General features: G+C 43.3%; 1 protein-coding gene across 1 annotated transcript in view; it reads right to left on the bottom strand.

Moving 5' to 3' along the window:
• The window catches only part of SCAP (SREBF chaperone), a 67,706-nt gene that overhangs the window by 32,168 nt on the left and 17,250 nt on the right, over positions 1–18,288 (bottom strand). Inside the window, exon 2 of the mRNA XM_045862545.3 lies at positions 3,023–3,242. Coding sequence (XP_045718501.1) covers positions 3,023–3,144 — 122 coding nt within the window. The 5' untranslated portion in view covers positions 3,145–3,242. The remainder of the gene's footprint in view (positions 1–3,022; positions 3,243–18,288) is intronic.

Raw genomic sequence — 18,288 nt, 5'->3', positions numbered from 1 at the left:
CTCGTGTCTTTGGAAACTGTCGCGCCATTAGAAGGCGGGACCAGAGGAAGCAGCCGGTTCTCGGAGGGGCTCTCTGGGGGACCACCCTCCCTGCCCGGCTGCTAAGTGAGCTGACTGATGGCCACGACCATAAACAGGAAAGGAGGCGAGGAAGATGCCACTCACTCTCCCTGCAGGGTTTGGCTCAGAAGTTCTCCCCCCAGAAGCCTCGCTGACACTGCCTGCCTCTGCACCAAAGCCAGGTCACATGGGCTGACGGCACTGCGGCTGTGTGTCTCGGGTCCAGACTGCGCTTTTGAGGAGAGGGATGGTGTGCACGTCACTGGGCCGGCACAGCGCCTGGCGTATATTCTGGCCATCTTTAGTGAGTGATATAAAACCCAACTTTGTGCTCTCTCCTCAACTCCTGTTACACATGGCTACGCCTCAAAAAGCCTCCCTGCTCTTGTCTAGGCAGGTCCTGCCTACAGATCCTGCTCCTGACCCATGGCAGCTGAGACCATCTCTCTCAGGGAGCAAACTCCTTGCAATGAAAGCTATCAGCACCAAACAGTATTCTTCAAAAAGTTCCTATCACCTTGGTGAAGTGGAGAAAGTACAGGGCTTCCCACAAGGACCTGCCAGTTGTAACACCACTTCTCAGCTCTCCACGCTAGTTTCATCATCTTGAAAAAAACTAGGACATAACCACCCCCTCTAAGGATGTCAGGCACCAAACAGAACAGCACATGTGAAAGGGAAAGTTCCAAAGGACCTATGAAGCTAGGAGTCATAGAAGATCGGTCTTCCTTGCCTTCCCATCAGCCCAGTCCTACCCCGAACCTCGCCCACCCCTTTCCCAGGACTGATGTTCAGCCAGGAGCACCTGTGGGATATAAGGCAGGCTTGGCTGCGTCTGGGCTGTTCTAGTTGTTAAATATTGCTATCATCACATCTGCCTCTTCCCCCACCTTCCAGCCCATTCTAATTCACCCTGAGTTGAGAAGGCGTTCTCCAAACTTGAGACCGTAGCCATCTCCTACGGTTTTCACACCAGAGGCCCTCACGTCATAAATCCAAGGACTGTCTGTTCTGAAACACTTGTGTAACAGCAAATTACTCATTCAAAGGTAAGGCTCGACTGCACCCAAGCAGCTGCTACATGTCCAGGACGCTGCCTAGTCTCAGCTGGCAACACCCAACATCCAAAGATGAATGGCAAACAGGAAACATCTTTTCCTTTTCCTGTAGCTAGAGTTATCTTCATGGAAGGGGATCACAACTACCCTCCTCAACTCAAACTGACCGCACAACATGTAAGCTGAATTCAATGTACTTGTCTACCAAGTAGATCTTATCACCGTCCCACGTGCAGAGGCCACTGAGGACCTAAGGATTTAGTGCAGGGGAAGCTCAGTCACACCACCCTCAACAGAAGGCCATACCAGGGATAATAACCATGAGTGTCCCCATGAACTGCTGCTTCAGAAATCAGCAAAAAAGAGAAAACACTTTTAGCAGAGCCGTGGTAGAGTTGCAGACAGACTTTCAAGAAAGACAGTCTAGTGGTTCTCAGCACATGGTCCCAGGCCTGGGAACTTGTCAGAGACACAAATTCTTGGACCCAGCCCAGACCTGATGAATGAGAAATTCTGGGGCGAGGCCCGGCAATCCCTGTTGTGCATGCCTCCAGGTAATTCTGTTGCTAGCTCAGGTTTGAGAAATACATATGCCAGGCCTAGAAAAGTATGATTTTGAAGGACAGAGATGACTTTTAAAAAGTATGATCTTGAGAAATTTTTAAAAAGCTAATTAAATTAGAGGGAAAAAAAACCAAACACAAGAGCTGGGTTCTACTAATTTATCTCCTATAGGATGTAGCTGTATCTTATCTTTTACAACACAATTTAACAAAATTTAAGCATCAGTACAAATACACTGAGCCAGAGCGAGGAGAGTCAGGGTGACAGAGTGCCATGGGGGCAGACACCAGAAATCCCTAGGCCTAGATTTAAAGCCCAGTGTCCCTGCTTATTAACTGTGTAGACCACACAAGGCTCCAATCCACCATCCTCCTTTGGTTAAATGGAAATATAACTGGACTGCTTCCCAAGGTTATTATGAGGATTGATGAGATTAATTATATGCCTGAAGCAACCAACAGGAAATTCTCAATGAAAGCTACTCATCTTTCTTAGTCCTAATTAGAAAAGAACTTGGGATCATTAAGAACCCAACTGGGAGCTCAGTCCTGAACCACCCTCCTTCCAGCACAGCACTGAATACATCTAACAAACGTCAGATGTACAAAGAATGTGGAAACCTTTCCAGAGGCAAGGATAACACAGTGGGCTCTTTTCATGGCTGTAAGTGTTTTAGAGCCAAAAAAGGCCATCAGATATCCTCTTACACCAGGCCCATCCTCCTACATGTCATCATCGGCTGTAGCCTTCTTGAAGCCTGTATATAACAGACAGACAGACAGACGGGAACCGAAGGCAGCTACGGCAGGCACGACAGTCGTTGGGGAGCACAGCAGGCCCTGAGAATCAGCAAGAGGTCAGAAAGACGCTCCTCGTGAACACCAGAAAATGACTGGAGAGCAGAGAACCAAGTCTCTGGGTGAGCCCGCACGAGGGTGTCCAAGGAACTGTTCAAATGGACTTTGTCTTAAAACACTCAAATGCTCCTGCTCTTAACCAGGTATCAAAATGAAACTGTCACTGTTGAAAAGGAATATTAAAAGATCATGCCTTTCAGTTATCTTTTGGTTTCTTAGAAGTGTCTAAACATTATTTTGAAATAGACTACCAGTGACATGAACAAATCTGGTGAATCCCTAAGTTGGGGCCAGCCTGGACTGTTTACAGTCTAGTGGCTAAACACTCCAGGACGTGAACTCTACACCCACCAGCTCCAATGAGCCTCCAGTTACATTGTGTAAAAAGTATACACAGTCCAAGGGCTACAGAGCAATCAGGATTAGGAAACCTACTGTCCCAACACAGTGGCCCACCATATCCAGCGCAACTCAGAAACATACCAGCAGGCTAAGATGCAGAGCCCTGTGAAGAGGATGATAGGGATGGGGTAGGATGCGCAGAGCAGCCCATGGTTGTAGAAGGCCTGAGATATCTTCTCGCGCAGCCTTTCAGTCAGGGTCATCCTCAGCTGAAGTCACCTTGCTGCCATCCCGGAAAGTGACCATGGATCAGCCTGGTGTGCGCTGGACAGCACGGACAATGGACACCATCTGCAGGTACCTGGCAAGAAAGGAGAAAAGTCAACGAGTCCTGGTTCTGCACACTGGGGCTGCTGGGGGAGGTAGCTGTGATGCGTGGCTGGAGACATGTTTCAGGATGCCTACATTCAAGGTCTGGAGACATCAGTCCCAACACACACACACACGCACACACACACACACCCTCCCATCTGGTCAGCTCTTAGTAACTGTGGGCAGTTTCTCAGTCAGTCTAACCAGAGAGGCCAAAAACTGATGATAAACTCTCAACCCTCTTTCAAAGACGCATTTCTAAAAGCCCATTCCCGAGAGAGGGCACTGTTCCCACAGGTGTCACAGGAAAGCACCCCTGGGTAACCGACATCACCTTCAGCTGCTCTCTGACAAAGGGGAGTTCTGGACATCCTCCCCAGCTTTCTCTGGGCACAGGCCAGATTGACAGAAATCCCTGGGGAAAAACTACACAGGGCTGACCCCTCAGAAAACACATTCTTGCACAAAGAGTGTTTCACTGGTAAAGAATGTCCAGCGGAGTCAGCCTTTAACACAGAAACAGCGAAAAGTCCAGGCCTCTGACAGAAAGCAAATGTCACTGTGGCAGCAGCATTAGGCGAAGCTGCTGCTCCTGGTGAGGCAGTTGCTCCTGCCCCGGCCTGCCCAGCAGCTGGCCCCTTCGTGGCCCAGGGGAAGCACCTCTCTCCACAGGATTGGGCCTGGACAGGCTGTCAGTCAAGGTGCCCCTCCCTGACCCACAGCAGGCCACCTGGTTGGGCCTCTGTCCCTGGACTTTGATTTCCGAGCAAAAAGAAGCAGGAACTGGATGTGGTGGTGCTTATTCAACCCCCAGAGATTCCTGCCCCTGAGACCATGGCTGCCCCGATGCCAGCCCTTTCTGAAGGTGAGGCTCAGCAGCTTCCTTTCCAGTCTGTGAGCCATCCCAAAGCCTTCCAATAAATCCTCTTTCTGCCTGTGTGAAAGTAGAAAACCTTAAGCCAATAAAATCGGAATAGAAAACTCCAGCAGAAGGCCCAGGGATCTAGAATTCCCTTCATTACAAGCTCTCCGCTGTTACCCACATATAAACCCACTTCTGCTCCATGTTGCCGTTTTCTTTGGTCTGTGTTATAGGGAACGTGCCCAGACTTGTGTCCTGGCTTGATCAGGCTCACTAATGGAAACCTAGGCCAAAGAGGTGACTCTTCAGCAGCGTCAAGACCAGAAACGAGAAGCAAAAGGAGTCACACCACAGCCAATTCACAAGATGAATGGCTAACACCCCTTCCACCTTCCAGGAAACACAAGCTTTAAATGCATATGCAGTTTTCCAGTCCAGCAATCTTCTTAGGAAATAGAACCCTCTGTGGGTCAACTCAACAGGCTCGGGAGAGAGGAGTCTGCAGGTGGCAGCTGCCAGCCCAAGCAGCAGTGGTGTTTCCAGTAGCTCAGCCATTCACAAGGCTCACCCAGAGCACGGCAGGTCAGAGAGGTCTCTAGCAGAGCACCCACCGGGGGCGACCCGCACTAGTGCTCACCACCCAGCGGACACACAGGCTCTGGGAAGCAGTGTTTCTGCTCCTGTGCCCTGGCCCTCCATCCTGCCCCCGGGGTGGGGGTGGGAAAACAAACACTGATGAGATGTACACCTGTGGGAAGAAAGACACTATCACAAGGATCCCCGAAGACTGAAGTTCAGAAACCAACTGTATCTCTTCCAACCTCAGTCCTCTGACAAGTCTCACATCTCTTTTTTTTTTTTTTTTTAGAAATAATTGTTTTCTTTTTTTTTTTTTTTTAATTTATTTATTTGAGAGAGAGAGAATGGGAGACAGAGAGCATGAGAGGGAGGAGGGTCAGAGGGAGAAGCAGACTCCCTGCCAAGCAGGGAGCCTGATGCGGGACTCGATCTCCAGGATCATGACCTGAGCCGAAGGCAGTCGCTTAACCAACTGAGCCACCCAGGCGCCCAAGTCTCACATCTCTTAAGTGTCGCAAAACCAAGCCCTCCAGAAAATTATGATTTTGTAATCCCCATTTCCTTCTCCGCCTCCTCTGTCCACACATCGGCAACACAGGAGGGGTAGGGGCCCCACCTCTGCAGTCCAGCTTTTACAAGTGGAACTACAGAGAGGAGAAAAAAACTATCTAATTCACTTCCAGTTTGCAGCAAACACAACTCTTTCTGACATGATCTTAGTTAATTTCAGCTCCCACTGATCTTAATATTATCAGTTATACTCACTGTTAATTTTCACAGCATCTGGAAAACAAAGCAAAAAAAAAAAAAAAAAATCCAAATTCTAATTACACAGCCAACCTACCTGAACCTACCAAGAGAAGACATTATTCATCCCTACTCCACAGTATACATTTTAATGCAAAGCTACTCCAAAGCAAAATTTACACAACCTGATCCAAAAACCTGTTTTTCCTACATTGCCCCATACTTACAGGTTTCTTCAGATCAAAATCTACCGTTCTGCTTCCTGAATTTAAAGAGACACAACATGTGGAAAGGATGGAGGCCTGGGAGGCCTAAGTGTACGTTACATGAAAACATAAACAATCCTGCTGCCTGCCTTTGTGGGAGACCCCACTATAAGCAAAAACAAAGGAGTTTGTTATTAGACACCTAAATTATAGAGCTGTCCACATAAAGAAAAAAACTAGAACCAGTCAGAACAGCCCTGAGGAATTCTATAGAGGACAAGCCTGGATCAAGTCAGACACTCTGGCTCAGAAAATAAAGGGCGCTAGGAATGCAATGTGTCAGTCCGTGAGGACAGACTGGGGAGGCAGGCTCATCCCACTTTGTCATCAGCTTGCTTGAGATGCCTACAGTTCTGAACGGGCCCTAGATAGGAAAATACATGTGAAAATTTCAGAAAAATCCACATATATACAATATATTGTCATAATATATATAAAAAAAATGATTATCTTTTTATGCCTATATTCACCACTCAACTTTTAAAATTCTCATCAACCAACTCACACTTATTAAGAATCAACCAAGAGGGGCGCCTGGGTGGCTTAGTCGTTAAGCGTCTGCCTTCAGTGCAGGTCATGATCCTGGGATCCTGGGATCAAGCCCCACATCGGGCTCCCTGCTCAGCGGGAAGCCTGCTTCTGCCTCTCCCACTCCCCCTGTTTGTGTTCCCTCTCTCGCTGCATCTCTCTGTCAAATAAATAAATAAAATCTTTAAAAAAAAAATCAACCAAGAAAAATAAACGTGCCAAAGACCCAAGGGAGGTGGAGGTAATAGGAAAAAAGATTAAAAAAAACTATATAGACTACAGTCTCTGTCCCACAGCTTTTCAGGATCATTTGTTGAAAATACTCACCATCTCCCCCAAGCTTCAGCCACACTAGACCTATCATGCTTGTTTTTACCACAAAGGTTTACTGACTATCCCATTTCTCTGGAATAAATGCCTAGAAGTGGAACTGCTAGGTAGTATGGCATGGTGAAATTTTCTAAGAAACTGTCAAAATATTTTCCAGCGTGCTTGTACCATTTTATATTTCCACCAGCAGTATATGAGATTCTGTTTCTTCTCATCTGCCATCATTTGGTATTTCCACTATTTTTTATTTTGGCTGTGCTAACAGGTGTATACTGATAACTAATTGGGTCTTAAATTACATTTCCCTAATGACTAGTGACACTGAACACGTGCCTCTCTGCCATGTGTCTGTATACACCATAGGATGTTATATACACAAGATCATGTCATTTGCAAACAGAGTTAGTTTAATTTCTTTTTTTCTAATCTGGATGCCTTTTGTTTTCCTTATAAAACTGTCTTGGGGCGCCTAGGTGGCTCAGTTGGTTAAGCGACTGCCTTCGGCTCAGGTCATGATCCTGGAGTCCCGGGATCGAGTCCCGCATCGGGCTCCCTGCTCGGCGGGGAGTCTGCTTCTCCCTCTGACCCTCCTCCCTCTCATGCTCTCTGTCTCTCATTCTCTCTGTCTCAAATATCTTTAAAAAAAAAAAAAACTGTCTTGACTAAATAAGGTTGCTAAAGTAATTAAATAATACATAATAAAAACATGCATTAGAATCTCACTCTCAGTATTGTAAGATGAAAAAGTTCTAGAGATCTATTCCACAACAATGTGAAATACTAACACTACTAAACTATATACTTAAAATGGTCAAGATGGTCAATTTTATGTTTTTTATTACAATAATAAATTTTTTTAAAAAAAGAAAAAAAAGGGGCACCTGGGTGGCTCAGTCGTTAAGCATCTGCCTTCGGCTCAGGTCATGATCCCAGGGTCCTGGGATCGAGCCCCACATTGGGCTTCCTGCCCGGCGGGAGGCCTGCTTCTCCCTCTCCCACTCCCCCTGCTTGTGTTCCCTCTCTCGTGTTCTGTCAAATAAATAAAATCAAATCTTTAAAAAAAAAAAAAGAAAAGAAAAAAAACCTGTGTCTTGGCTAGAACTTTTAGTACAATGTTGAATTGTAGTGGTGAGAATGAATCCTCATCTTACTCCTGAGCTTAGGAAGAGAACATTCAGTCTTTTACCATTAAATGAGATATTATGTCAAAGTTTTTCATAGATGCCTTTACCAGATTGAGAAAGACCCCTTCTATTCCTAGTTTGAGAGGGTATTTTTTTAATTAACATATAATTTATTATTTGTTTCAGGGGTACAGGTCTGTGATTCATCATTCTTACACAATACACAGTGCTCACCACAACACATACCCTCCCCAATGTCCATCATCCAGCCACCCCATCCCTCCTACCACCCTCCACTCCAGCAACCCCCAGTTTGTTTCCTGAGATTAAGAGAGTTTTTTTTTTTTAAGGGGTGGTTAGAGGGAGAGAGGATCTTATGCAGGTTCTAAGCCTTGCGGAGCCCAATGTGGGGCTTGATCTTACAATCCTGAGATCATGACCTGAGCTGAAATCAAGAGTCAGATGCTTAACTGACTGAGCCACCCAGGCGCCCCAAGAGTTTTGTTTTTTTTTTTAATCATTAAAGGGTATTATAGTTTTTTGTGTGTCTTTTGAGATAGTCCTGTGATTTATTTATCTTACTAATAAGGTATATTACAAAGGCTGAGTTATTGTATCCATGTTGAACCAACTTTGTATCACTGGGTATCATCCTTCTAAATGTTGGTAGTCTTGGCTAAGGGCTACTATGTCTATATTCATAAGGGATACTCGTCTGTAGTTTTCCTTCTTTATGATGTCTTTGCCTACCTTTGGTATTAGGATAATGCCGGCCTCGTTCCATCTCATTCCAGGATGACTTGGAAGTGCTCCCTCCTAATTTTTTGGAAGAATTCATGATAAATCTTTAAACATTTGACAGAATTCACTAGTGAAGCCATCAGATATTGGGCTTTTATTAATTGGGGGACTCACAAACATTCAGATATTTGTTGTTGCTGTTGTTGTTTTATGTAGGCTCCACACCCGGTGTGGAGCCCAACATGGGTCTTAAACTCACAACCCTGAGACCAAGACCTCAGCTGAGATCAAGAGTTGGACACTTAACCAACTGAGCCACCCAGGCACCCATTTGTTTTTTTTTTTAAGTGGGAAGTTTCAAAATTAACTCAATCTCTTTCCCTGTTTCCTGCTATTCAGATTTTCTATTTTTTCTTAGGGCACTTGGGTGGCTCAGTCGGTTAAGTGTCCAACTCTTGATTTGGGCTCAGGTCATGATCTCAGGGTTGTGAGAGATTGAGCCCTGCATCAGGGTCTGCGCTGGGCATGGAGCCTGCTTGAATTCTCTCCCCCTCTGCCTCCCCCCCCCACACCAACCCCCTTCTCTCTCTCACTCTCTTAAAAAATTTTTTAAGATTTTATTTATTTTAGAGAGAGAGCATGGGGGGGGAGGCACCCCTCTATTCCTTCTTTAGTAAGTTTTCTTTGTATGTTTCAGGATCTGTCCATCTCATCTAGGCTAACTAACTTATTGGCATTGTATTTACTGTTCATAGTATTTCCTTACAATCATTTTTATTTCTGGAAGGTTGGTGGTAATGTCCCCACTTTCATTAATAATTCTAGTAATTCGAATCTTATTTTCTTGGTCATTGTGGCTGAAGCTTCGCCAATTTTGAAAGCTAAGCCCTCTGTTACTGTCCCAGAACTCCCTGCAGCTCTGTGTACTTTTTGTACTTTTCCTAAGTTTAATTCCTGCTGGGTTGGACTGGATCATTCTCACTGCTCTTTGAGTTAACTGACTCTTCTGTTACCCCCACTCTGTTACTGAGGTCATTTCATGAATTTTTAAATTTAGTTTTACTTATAAATTTTCCAATTTTAAATTTAAATATCTAATTTTCCATTTCTTTTTTAAAAAAGATTTTAAAGATTTTATTTATTTGACAGAGAGAGATAGCAAGAGCAAGGAACACAAGTAGGAGGAGTGGGAGAAGGAGAAGTAGGCTTCCCGCCGAGCAGGGAGCCTGATGTGGGGCTTGATCCCAGAACCCTGGGATCATGACCTGAGCCGAAGGTGGATGTTTAACAACTGAGCCACCCAGGCGCCTCCCCCCCGTTTTTTAAAGACTTATTTATCTGAGAGAGTGAGAGAGAGTGAGAGACAGAGCACAAGAGGAGAGAGGGTCAGAGGGAGAAGCAGACTCCCTGCCGAGCAGGGAGCCTGATGTGGGGCACGATCCCAGGAAGCCAGGATCACGACCTGAGCCGAAGGCAGATGCTTAACAGACTGAGCCACCCAGGAGCCCCTTCCATTTGTTTCAAGAGTGTTCACCCTCACTTCTTAAAAGGAGGTTTTAATTATATTTTAATTCTACTTTCTGCCTTAAAGTCTTTGCTAATCCCAACATCTATACCATCTCATGGTTCCCATCTGTTGACCATCCTTTCTCCTTAGGAGACAGTAAGATTTTCCTGATTCTTCATATGTGGAGCAATTTTGAATTTCTAGATATTATGCTATGTTAATCTGGATCTTGTTTAGGTGCAATGGGAAATGCTGGATTTTTGTTCATTTTAACAGTAATTAACTTGATTAGGTCCCAGACATATCATGCAGTGGCCAGCACAGGACTTGGGCAGTAGTCTACTCCACGGTTGAGTCTTCAAGGCTCTCGGTATGCTGTTTAGAGTCAGATGCATACATGCTCTTTCAAAGGAGAGCCCAGGAATTCATGCACAATACTATGGGTTCCCTTTGTGAATTTCCTTCCTCTCTGCAATCTTCCTGACACTTTCCAGCTCCCAGAGGCCCCTTTCCCAGTCTTCTGGCTAGAAAGGTAAAGCTTTAGTTTATCTGCTGAGCACCTACCACAACTGTGATTGCCTCTAGGGTCAAGTGGTGAGAAGAGACAGAAAACAAAATCAGTGAATCTCTCTCCATGCTCTTGGAACCATAATCCCTCTAAATTAAAGGATTCCTCTCCCGGGCGCCTGGGTGGCTCAGTCGGTTAAGTGACTGCCTTCGGCTCAGGTCATGATCCTGGAGTCCCAGGATCGAGTCCCGCATCAGGCTCCCTGCTCGGCAGGGAGTCTGCTTCTCCCTCTGACCCTCCTCCCTCTCATGCTCTCTGTCTGTCATTCTCTCTCTCTCAAATAAATAAATAAAATCTTAAAAAAAAAAAAAAGGATTCCTCTCCCATCTGGCTGGCTCCCAATGACTGAGCCACCCAGGCGCCCCAACATAGAAGTTTGAACCCATTCTTTACTCTTCCCCATGTTTTAGGTATATGATGTCATATTTTACATCCTTTTGTTTTATGTTTCTTGGCTGATTTTTTTACAGAAATATTTCTTTTTATTGCTTTTGTGTTCCTACCTTCATGCTATTGGTTTTGGCCTTTCCTTTCCACTCAGAGTTCCCTTTAATGTTTCTTGCAGGGCTGGTGTAGTGGTCACGAACTCCTTTAGTTTTTGTCTGTCTCCTTCAATTCTGAATGAATGCCTTCCTGGACAGAGTATTCTTGGCTGCAGGTTTTTCCCATTCAGCACGTTGAATATATCATGCCCCTCCTTTCTGGCTGGAAAGGTTTCTGCTGAAAAATCCACTGTTGGCCTTATGGGGGTTTTTTTGTATGTAACTTTTTTTTTTTTTAGATTTTATTTATTTATTTATTGGAGAGCGAGCGAGAGAGAAACAGCATGAGAGAGGAGGGGGTCAGAGGGAGAAGCAGGCTCCCCGCTGAGCCGGGAGCCCAATGTGGGACTCAATCCCAAGACCCTGGGATCATGACCTGAGATGAAGGCAGTTGCTTAACCAACTGAGCCATCCAGGCGCCCTGTATGTAACTATTTTCTTATGTCTTGCTGTTTTTAATATTTTTTCTTTACTACTATATTTTGCCATTTTAATTACAATATGTTTTGGTGTGGATCTGCTTTTGTTGATTTTGTTGGGGGTTCTCTGTGCCTCCTGGATCTGGATGTCTGTTTTCTTCTCCAGATTAGGGATGTTTTCAGCTATTATTTCTTCATTTAAATTCTCTGCCCACCTTTCTTTCTCTCCTTTTTCTGGGCCTCCTATAATAAGAATGTTATTATGTTTGATGGAGTCACTGAGTTCCCTAAGTCTGTTCTTGTTTTGCATAATTCTTTTTTCTCTATTTTGTTAAACTTGATTACTTCCCATTACTCTGTCTTCTAGGTCATTAATTCATTTCTCTGCTTCTTCCAGCTTGCTGTTCATTACATCAGGTGTGTTTCTCATTTCATTTATTGAGCCCTTTATCTCTGCTATGTTATTCCTTAGCTCTGTGTTAATGGTTGCACTGATGTCCTCTGCTCTTAAGTCCAGTGAGTATCCTTATGATCATTGCTTTAGGTTTTTTGTGTGTATGTTTTTTTTTTTTTTAAGTAAGTTCTATGCCCAATGTGGGGCTTGAACTCATGACCCTGAGATCAAGAGTGGTGTGCTCTACCAACTGAGCCAGTCAGGTGCCCCATGATCATTGCTTTAAATTCTTCATCAGGCATGTTACTTATATCTGTTTCACTCAAGTCTCTGACCATGGTTTTATCCTGTTCTTTCATCTGGAACAAATTCCTCTGCCTTCTTATTTTGTCTAAATTTCTGTGCCTGTTTCTCAGTGTTAGGAAAGTCAGCTACATCTCCTGTTCTTGAGTGTAATGGCTTTATGAAGAAGAGGTCATGTGGTGCCCTGCAGTGTGGTGTCCCGTTTCTAGGACCTGGTACTTCTGGGACTGTCTCCCGTGTGTGCTATGTGTGCTCTGTTGTTGTACCCTGGCCACTTTATCCTTCAAGCTAGTTTTCTGCAGAGGCTTTCTTTGCCTATCATGGGCAGGGTCTGGTGCCTGGCCTGAATGTGGCACTTTTTAACTTGGTGTGTTCTGGCCTGCTTGTGAAATGAGACCTGTTGCTGCTGCCACTGGAATTGAGGCCTCACAAAACTCGGCTGGGAGACACGGTGTGGTAGGGGTTTGGGCCAGTCTTCTAGGGAAGGGCGCCTCCCTCCCCCTGTGCTGGGACTGAGGCAAGCATGACTGGGAAGGGCCGTTCCACCTGAGTGCTGGGAGGTGCGTGGTGGGAGGGAGCTTGGTGTAAGCAAATTAGGTAGGGAGTGTGGTCACTGCACTGGTTCCTGGTGGTGGCTCTGTGTTTATGCTGAGGGGAGGAGGAGGGAAATGGTGCTGTCCAGTTCCTGTGTTCCTGGCGGGAGAGAGGGTGTCTCTGTGAATGCTGCCTCTCTAGGACATGCTCCCAGATGAGCAGCTAACCTCCCCACTGTGTGCCCCAGGCACTCTTCAGATCACTGTTTCTAGGCTGTATGTCTGCAGGCTATTTGCCTTGTCTCTTCTCCAAGAGCAGCCCAGTGTCCTCTCAGCCCTTCCAGAACCAAGCATGCTGACCTTTAAAACTCCAGGCTTTAAGCCCCAGTGGTTGCAAGAACTCACGAGATTCAGGCCGTCTTGCTTTCCAAGGCAGTTGCTACGGGGATTTGTTTTCCCTGTGCACTCCAGCGTGTACTAGTCTGTCTCTTGCCCTTCTTGCCTGTGGCTCCCTCCCCACTGCAGTAGCCACTTATCCATTTCCCTACCCAACTGCATCTCTGCACTTCCTACCTTTGATGTGGTCTCTTCTCTACCTTTAGTTTTGGAGTTTTTTCTGTCAGTTTTCAGATCAATTTCTGGGGTACTGAGGATAATTTGATAGTTATCTAGTTGTATTTGTGAGACGAGGAAGCCCATCTTCCTCAGTCAATCTCTTATAGCATTTTGAATACATCATCCCACTCTCTCTTAGCTTGTAGTGTTTCTGCTGAGAAATCCACTGATAGCTTTATGGGGGTTTCCTTGTATGTGAAGAATTTTTGTTCTCTTGTTGCTTTAAAATTTTTTTCTGATTTTAGATGGCTTTATTATAGTCTGTCTTGGAGAAGATCTTTTTGGGGACCAATGAGCTTTATGAATGTGGATGTCTAAATCTCTCCCCAGACTTGGGGAGGCCTCAGCCACTGTTTCTTTAAATAAACTTTCTGTCCCTTTCTTCTCTTTTTCTTCTGGGATGCCAGCAATGCTTAGATAGTTTCTCTTGATGGTATCTCGTAATTCACACGGGCTTTCTTCACTTTTGTTATTTTGGTTGTTCTCCTCTGGATAATTTCAAGTGACCTATGACTTCACAGATTCTTCTGCTTTGATCACATCTGTTGTTGGTGCTCTCTACTGCATTTGTCATTTCACTCATTGCATTCTTCACCTCTAGGATTTCTGTTTGGATGTTTTTTATAATTTCTATCTCTCTGTTAAACTTCTTGTTTTGTTTGTGTATTGTTTACTGATTTCATTGAATTGTTTTTCTGTTTCCCTATAGCTCACTAAGCTGAATTCTTTATTAGGTAGATTGCAGATCTCTATTTCTTTGGGGTCAGTTACTGGAAAATTACTGTGTTCCTTTGGTGATGTCTTGTTTCCTTGATTTCATGTTCCTGGATATCTTGTGTTGCTGCTTTGCATTTGAAGAAGCAGTCACCTTCTCCAGCCTTGACTGATTGGCCTTGGGAGAGAAATATCTTCTGTCAGCCTGCTGGGGATCCTGAGGCTTTCCCAGTGAATGACAACTGTATTATCAGATATTCCAAATGCTTTTATCTTTTTTTTTTTTTAAAGTAGGTTCCACGCCCAGCATGGAGCCGGTTGCAGGGCTTGACCTCAACGACCCTGAGATCAAGACCTGAGCTGAGATCAAGAGTCAGATGCTTAATTTAAGAAACAAAACAGATGAACATAGGGGAAGGGAAGGAAAAATAAAAAAAGTTAAAAACAGAGAGGGAGGCAAACCATGAGAGACTCTTAACTCTAGGAAACAAACTGAGGGTTGCTGGAGGGGAGGTGGGTGGGAGGATGGGGTAACTGGGTGGTGGGCATTAAGGAGGTCACTTGATGTAATGAGCACTGGGTGTTAGAGGCAACTGATGAATCACTGAATTCTACTCTTTTTTTTTTTTTAAGATTTTATTTATTTATTTGACAGAGAGAGAAACAGAGAGGGACACAGAGAGGGAGGAAATATAAGCAGGGGGAGTGGGAGAGGGAGAAGCAGGCTTCCCGCAGAGCTGAGCTGAAGGCAGACGCTTAACGACTAAGCCACCCAGGCACCTCCTGAATTCTACTCCTGCAAGTAATAATATAGTATACGTTAACTAGATTGAATTAAAAAAAAGAGAGAGAGATGCTTAACTGACTGAGCCATCCAGGTGCCCCTCCAAATGCTTTTTAAATGGTTATCACATTTTAGAATCAACCTATACAAAATGTACAGGAGATTTTTGTAACAGTTAAAAAATAAATGTAAATGTTGACAACACATAAAGAGATAAGCATCACAGTAACTAAAATCAGAAATACATTCCAGGGGGTGCCTGGGTGGCTGAGTCGTTAGGCATCTGCCTTTGGCTCAGGTCATGATCCCAGGGTCCTGGGATCGAGCCCCGCACTGGGCTCCCTGCTCCACGGGAAGCCTGCTTCTCCCTCTCCCACTCCGCCTGCTTGTGTTCCCTCTCTCGCTGTGTCTCTCTCTGTCAAATAAATAAATAAAATCTTTGGAAAAAGAAAAAATACATTCCAGTACTACTTGAATATAAATATATGTGTACTACTTTTATAATTGAAAAGCAATCACTGTTGTGGCTGGTAATGGAGAACTTTAGGGTAATACTCTGTTTCTTGATGCGAGTGTTGTTGAGGTTAAATGGCTTTATTTACTTTCATGGAGCTGTATGCTTGTAATCTGTATACTTTTTTGCAATATTTTATGCTAAATTTAAAAAGTTTAAAATAAAAAAGGCAGTACTCATCATAAAAAATGTAAAAGTACAGAAAGTTGACTTAAAATATCTTTCCACAGGGGCGCCTGGGTGGCTCAGTCGTTAAGCGTCTGCCTTCGGCTCAGGTCATGATCCCAGGGCCCTGGGATCGAGCCCCGCATTGGGCTCCCTGCTCAGTGGGATGCCTGCTTCTCCCTCTCCCACTCCCCCTGCTTGTGTTCCCTCTCTCGCTATGTCTCTCTCTGTGTCAAATAAATAAATCTTAAAAAAAACAAACCAACTTATATGTCTATCAACCTAATATAAACTGCTATGTGCAGAAAATATAATTTACAAACTTAATGGTAACCACAAATCAAAAGCCACTAAGAAATAAGCAAAGAATATAAAGAAAGAAATCCAAATACAGCACCAAAGAAAACTAGCACACCATGAAAGAAAGGATCAGACAAAATCTCCAGAAAGCACCACAAAACAAGTAATAGCAATAAATACATACCTATCAATAATTACTTTAAATGTAAATGGACTAAACACTCCAATAAAAAGACATAGGATAACAGAATGAATAATAATAATAAAAAAACTCCATCTACATGACGCCTACAAGAGACTAATTTTATACTTAAAGACACTTGCAGATTGGAAAGTGAGGGGATGGAGAAACATTTATCATGCAAATGGATGTCAAAACAAAGCTGGAGTAGCAATACTTATATCGGACAAAATAGGCATTAAAACAGACTGTAGCAAGAGACAAAGAAGAACACTATAACAAAGAGAACAATTCAACAAGAAAATATAACAATTTTAAATATTTATGCTCCCAACATGGGAACTTCCAAATACATAAAACAGTAAACAACAAACATAAACTAACTGATAATACAATAGTGGGGGACTTGAGCACCCCACTTATATCAATGGACAGATCATCTAAGCAGAAAAACAACACGGAAACAAGGGATTTGAATGACATACTGGACCAGAAGGATTTAACAGATATATGCAGAGCATTCCATCCTAAAACAGTAGAATACACATTCTTTTCAAGTGCACATGGAACATTCTCCAGAAGAGATCACAAATTAGGCCACAAAACGAGCCTCAACAAATTCAAAAAGATCAAACTCATACCATGCATCTTTTCTGACCACAACACTATGAAACTAGAAGTCAACCACAAGAAAATAACTAGAAAGACCACAAATACATAAGGGTTAAATAACATGCTACTAAACAATAAATGAGTCAACTGAGAAATAAAAGAAGAAATCAAAAAGTACATGGAAACAAATGAAAATGAAAACACAATGGTTCAAAACCTTTGGGATGCAGTAAAAGCAGTTCTAAGAGGGAATTTTATAGCCATACAGGCCTACTTGCTCAAGAAGCAAGAAAAATCTCAAATAAACAACCTAGCCTTACACCTAAAGGAGCTAGAAAAAGAACAACAAAAAGAACTAAAACCAGCAGAAGTAAGGAAGTAATAAAGATTAGAGCAGAAATAAATGATATAGAAACTAAAAAAAAAAAAAATCAACAAAAACAGGAGCTGCTTCTTTGGGAAACAAACAAACAAACAAAAAAATTGATAAATCTCTAGCCAGACTTATCAAAACAAAAAGAGAAAGGACCCAAATAAATAAAATCACAAATGAGAGAGGAGAAATAACAACAAACACCACAGAAAAGAGAATATTATGAAAAATTATATGCCAACAAATTGGGCAACCTAGAAGAAATGGATAAATTATTAGAAACATATAACCTACCAAAACTGAAACAGGAAGAAATAAAAAATTTAAACAGATCAATTACCCGCAAAGAAACTGAGTTAGTTATTAAAAAACTCCAAAGAAAGAAAAGTGTGGGACCAGACGGCTTCACAGGCAAATTCTACCAAACATTTAAAGAAGAATTAATACCCATTCTTCTCAAACTATTCCAAAAAACAGAAGAGGAAGGAAAACTTCCAACTTATTCTATGAGGCCAGCATTACCCTGATACCAAAACCAGATAAACACACCACAAAAAAAGAGAACTACATGCCAATATCCCCAAGGAACACAGATACAAAAATCCTCAACAAAATACTAGCAAACCGAATCCAACAATACATTTAAAAAACTTATTCACCACGATTAAGTGGGATTTATTCCTGGGTTGCAAGGGTGGTTCACTATTCTCAAATCAATCAACATAATACATCACATCAATAAGAGAAAGGATAAGAACCATATGATCATTTCAATAGATCCAGAAAAAGCATCTGACAAAGTACAACATCCACTCAGGATAAAAACCCTCAACAAAGTAGGTTTAGAAGGAACATACCTCAACATAATAAACGCCGTACGTGAAAAATCCACAGCTAATGTCATCGTCAGTGAGGAAAAACTGAGAGCCTTGCCCCTAAGGTGAGGAACAACACAAGGACATCCACTCTCACCACTTTTACTCAACACAGTACTGAAAGTCCTAGTCACAGCAAACAGACAACAAAAAGAAATAACCCAAATCAGCAAGGAAGAAGTCAAACTTTCACTATTTGCAGATGACATGATACTATATATAGAAAACCCAAAAGACTGCACCCCAAAACTGCTAGAACTGATAAATGAATTCAGTAAAGTTACAGGATACAAATTCAATGTACAGAAATCTGTTGCATTTTGTAAAAGATTTTTTTACTTACTTATTTGAGAGAGAGAGCGAGTGCATGAGCAGCGAGGAGGAACCGAGGGAGAGGGAGAAGCAGACTCCCCACTGAGCAGGAAGCCTGATGTGGAGCTCGATTCCAGGACCCTGAGA

This window comes from Mirounga angustirostris, unplaced genomic scaffold (genome assembly GCF_029215605.1).
Source record: "Mirounga angustirostris isolate CCGP_5_RB_7025 unplaced genomic scaffold, mMirAng1.0.hap1 SCAF_1, whole genome shotgun sequence".
NCBI lineage: Eukaryota > Metazoa > Chordata > Mammalia > Carnivora > Phocidae > Mirounga > Mirounga angustirostris.
This window is presented reverse-complemented; position numbering and strand designations above follow the sequence as displayed.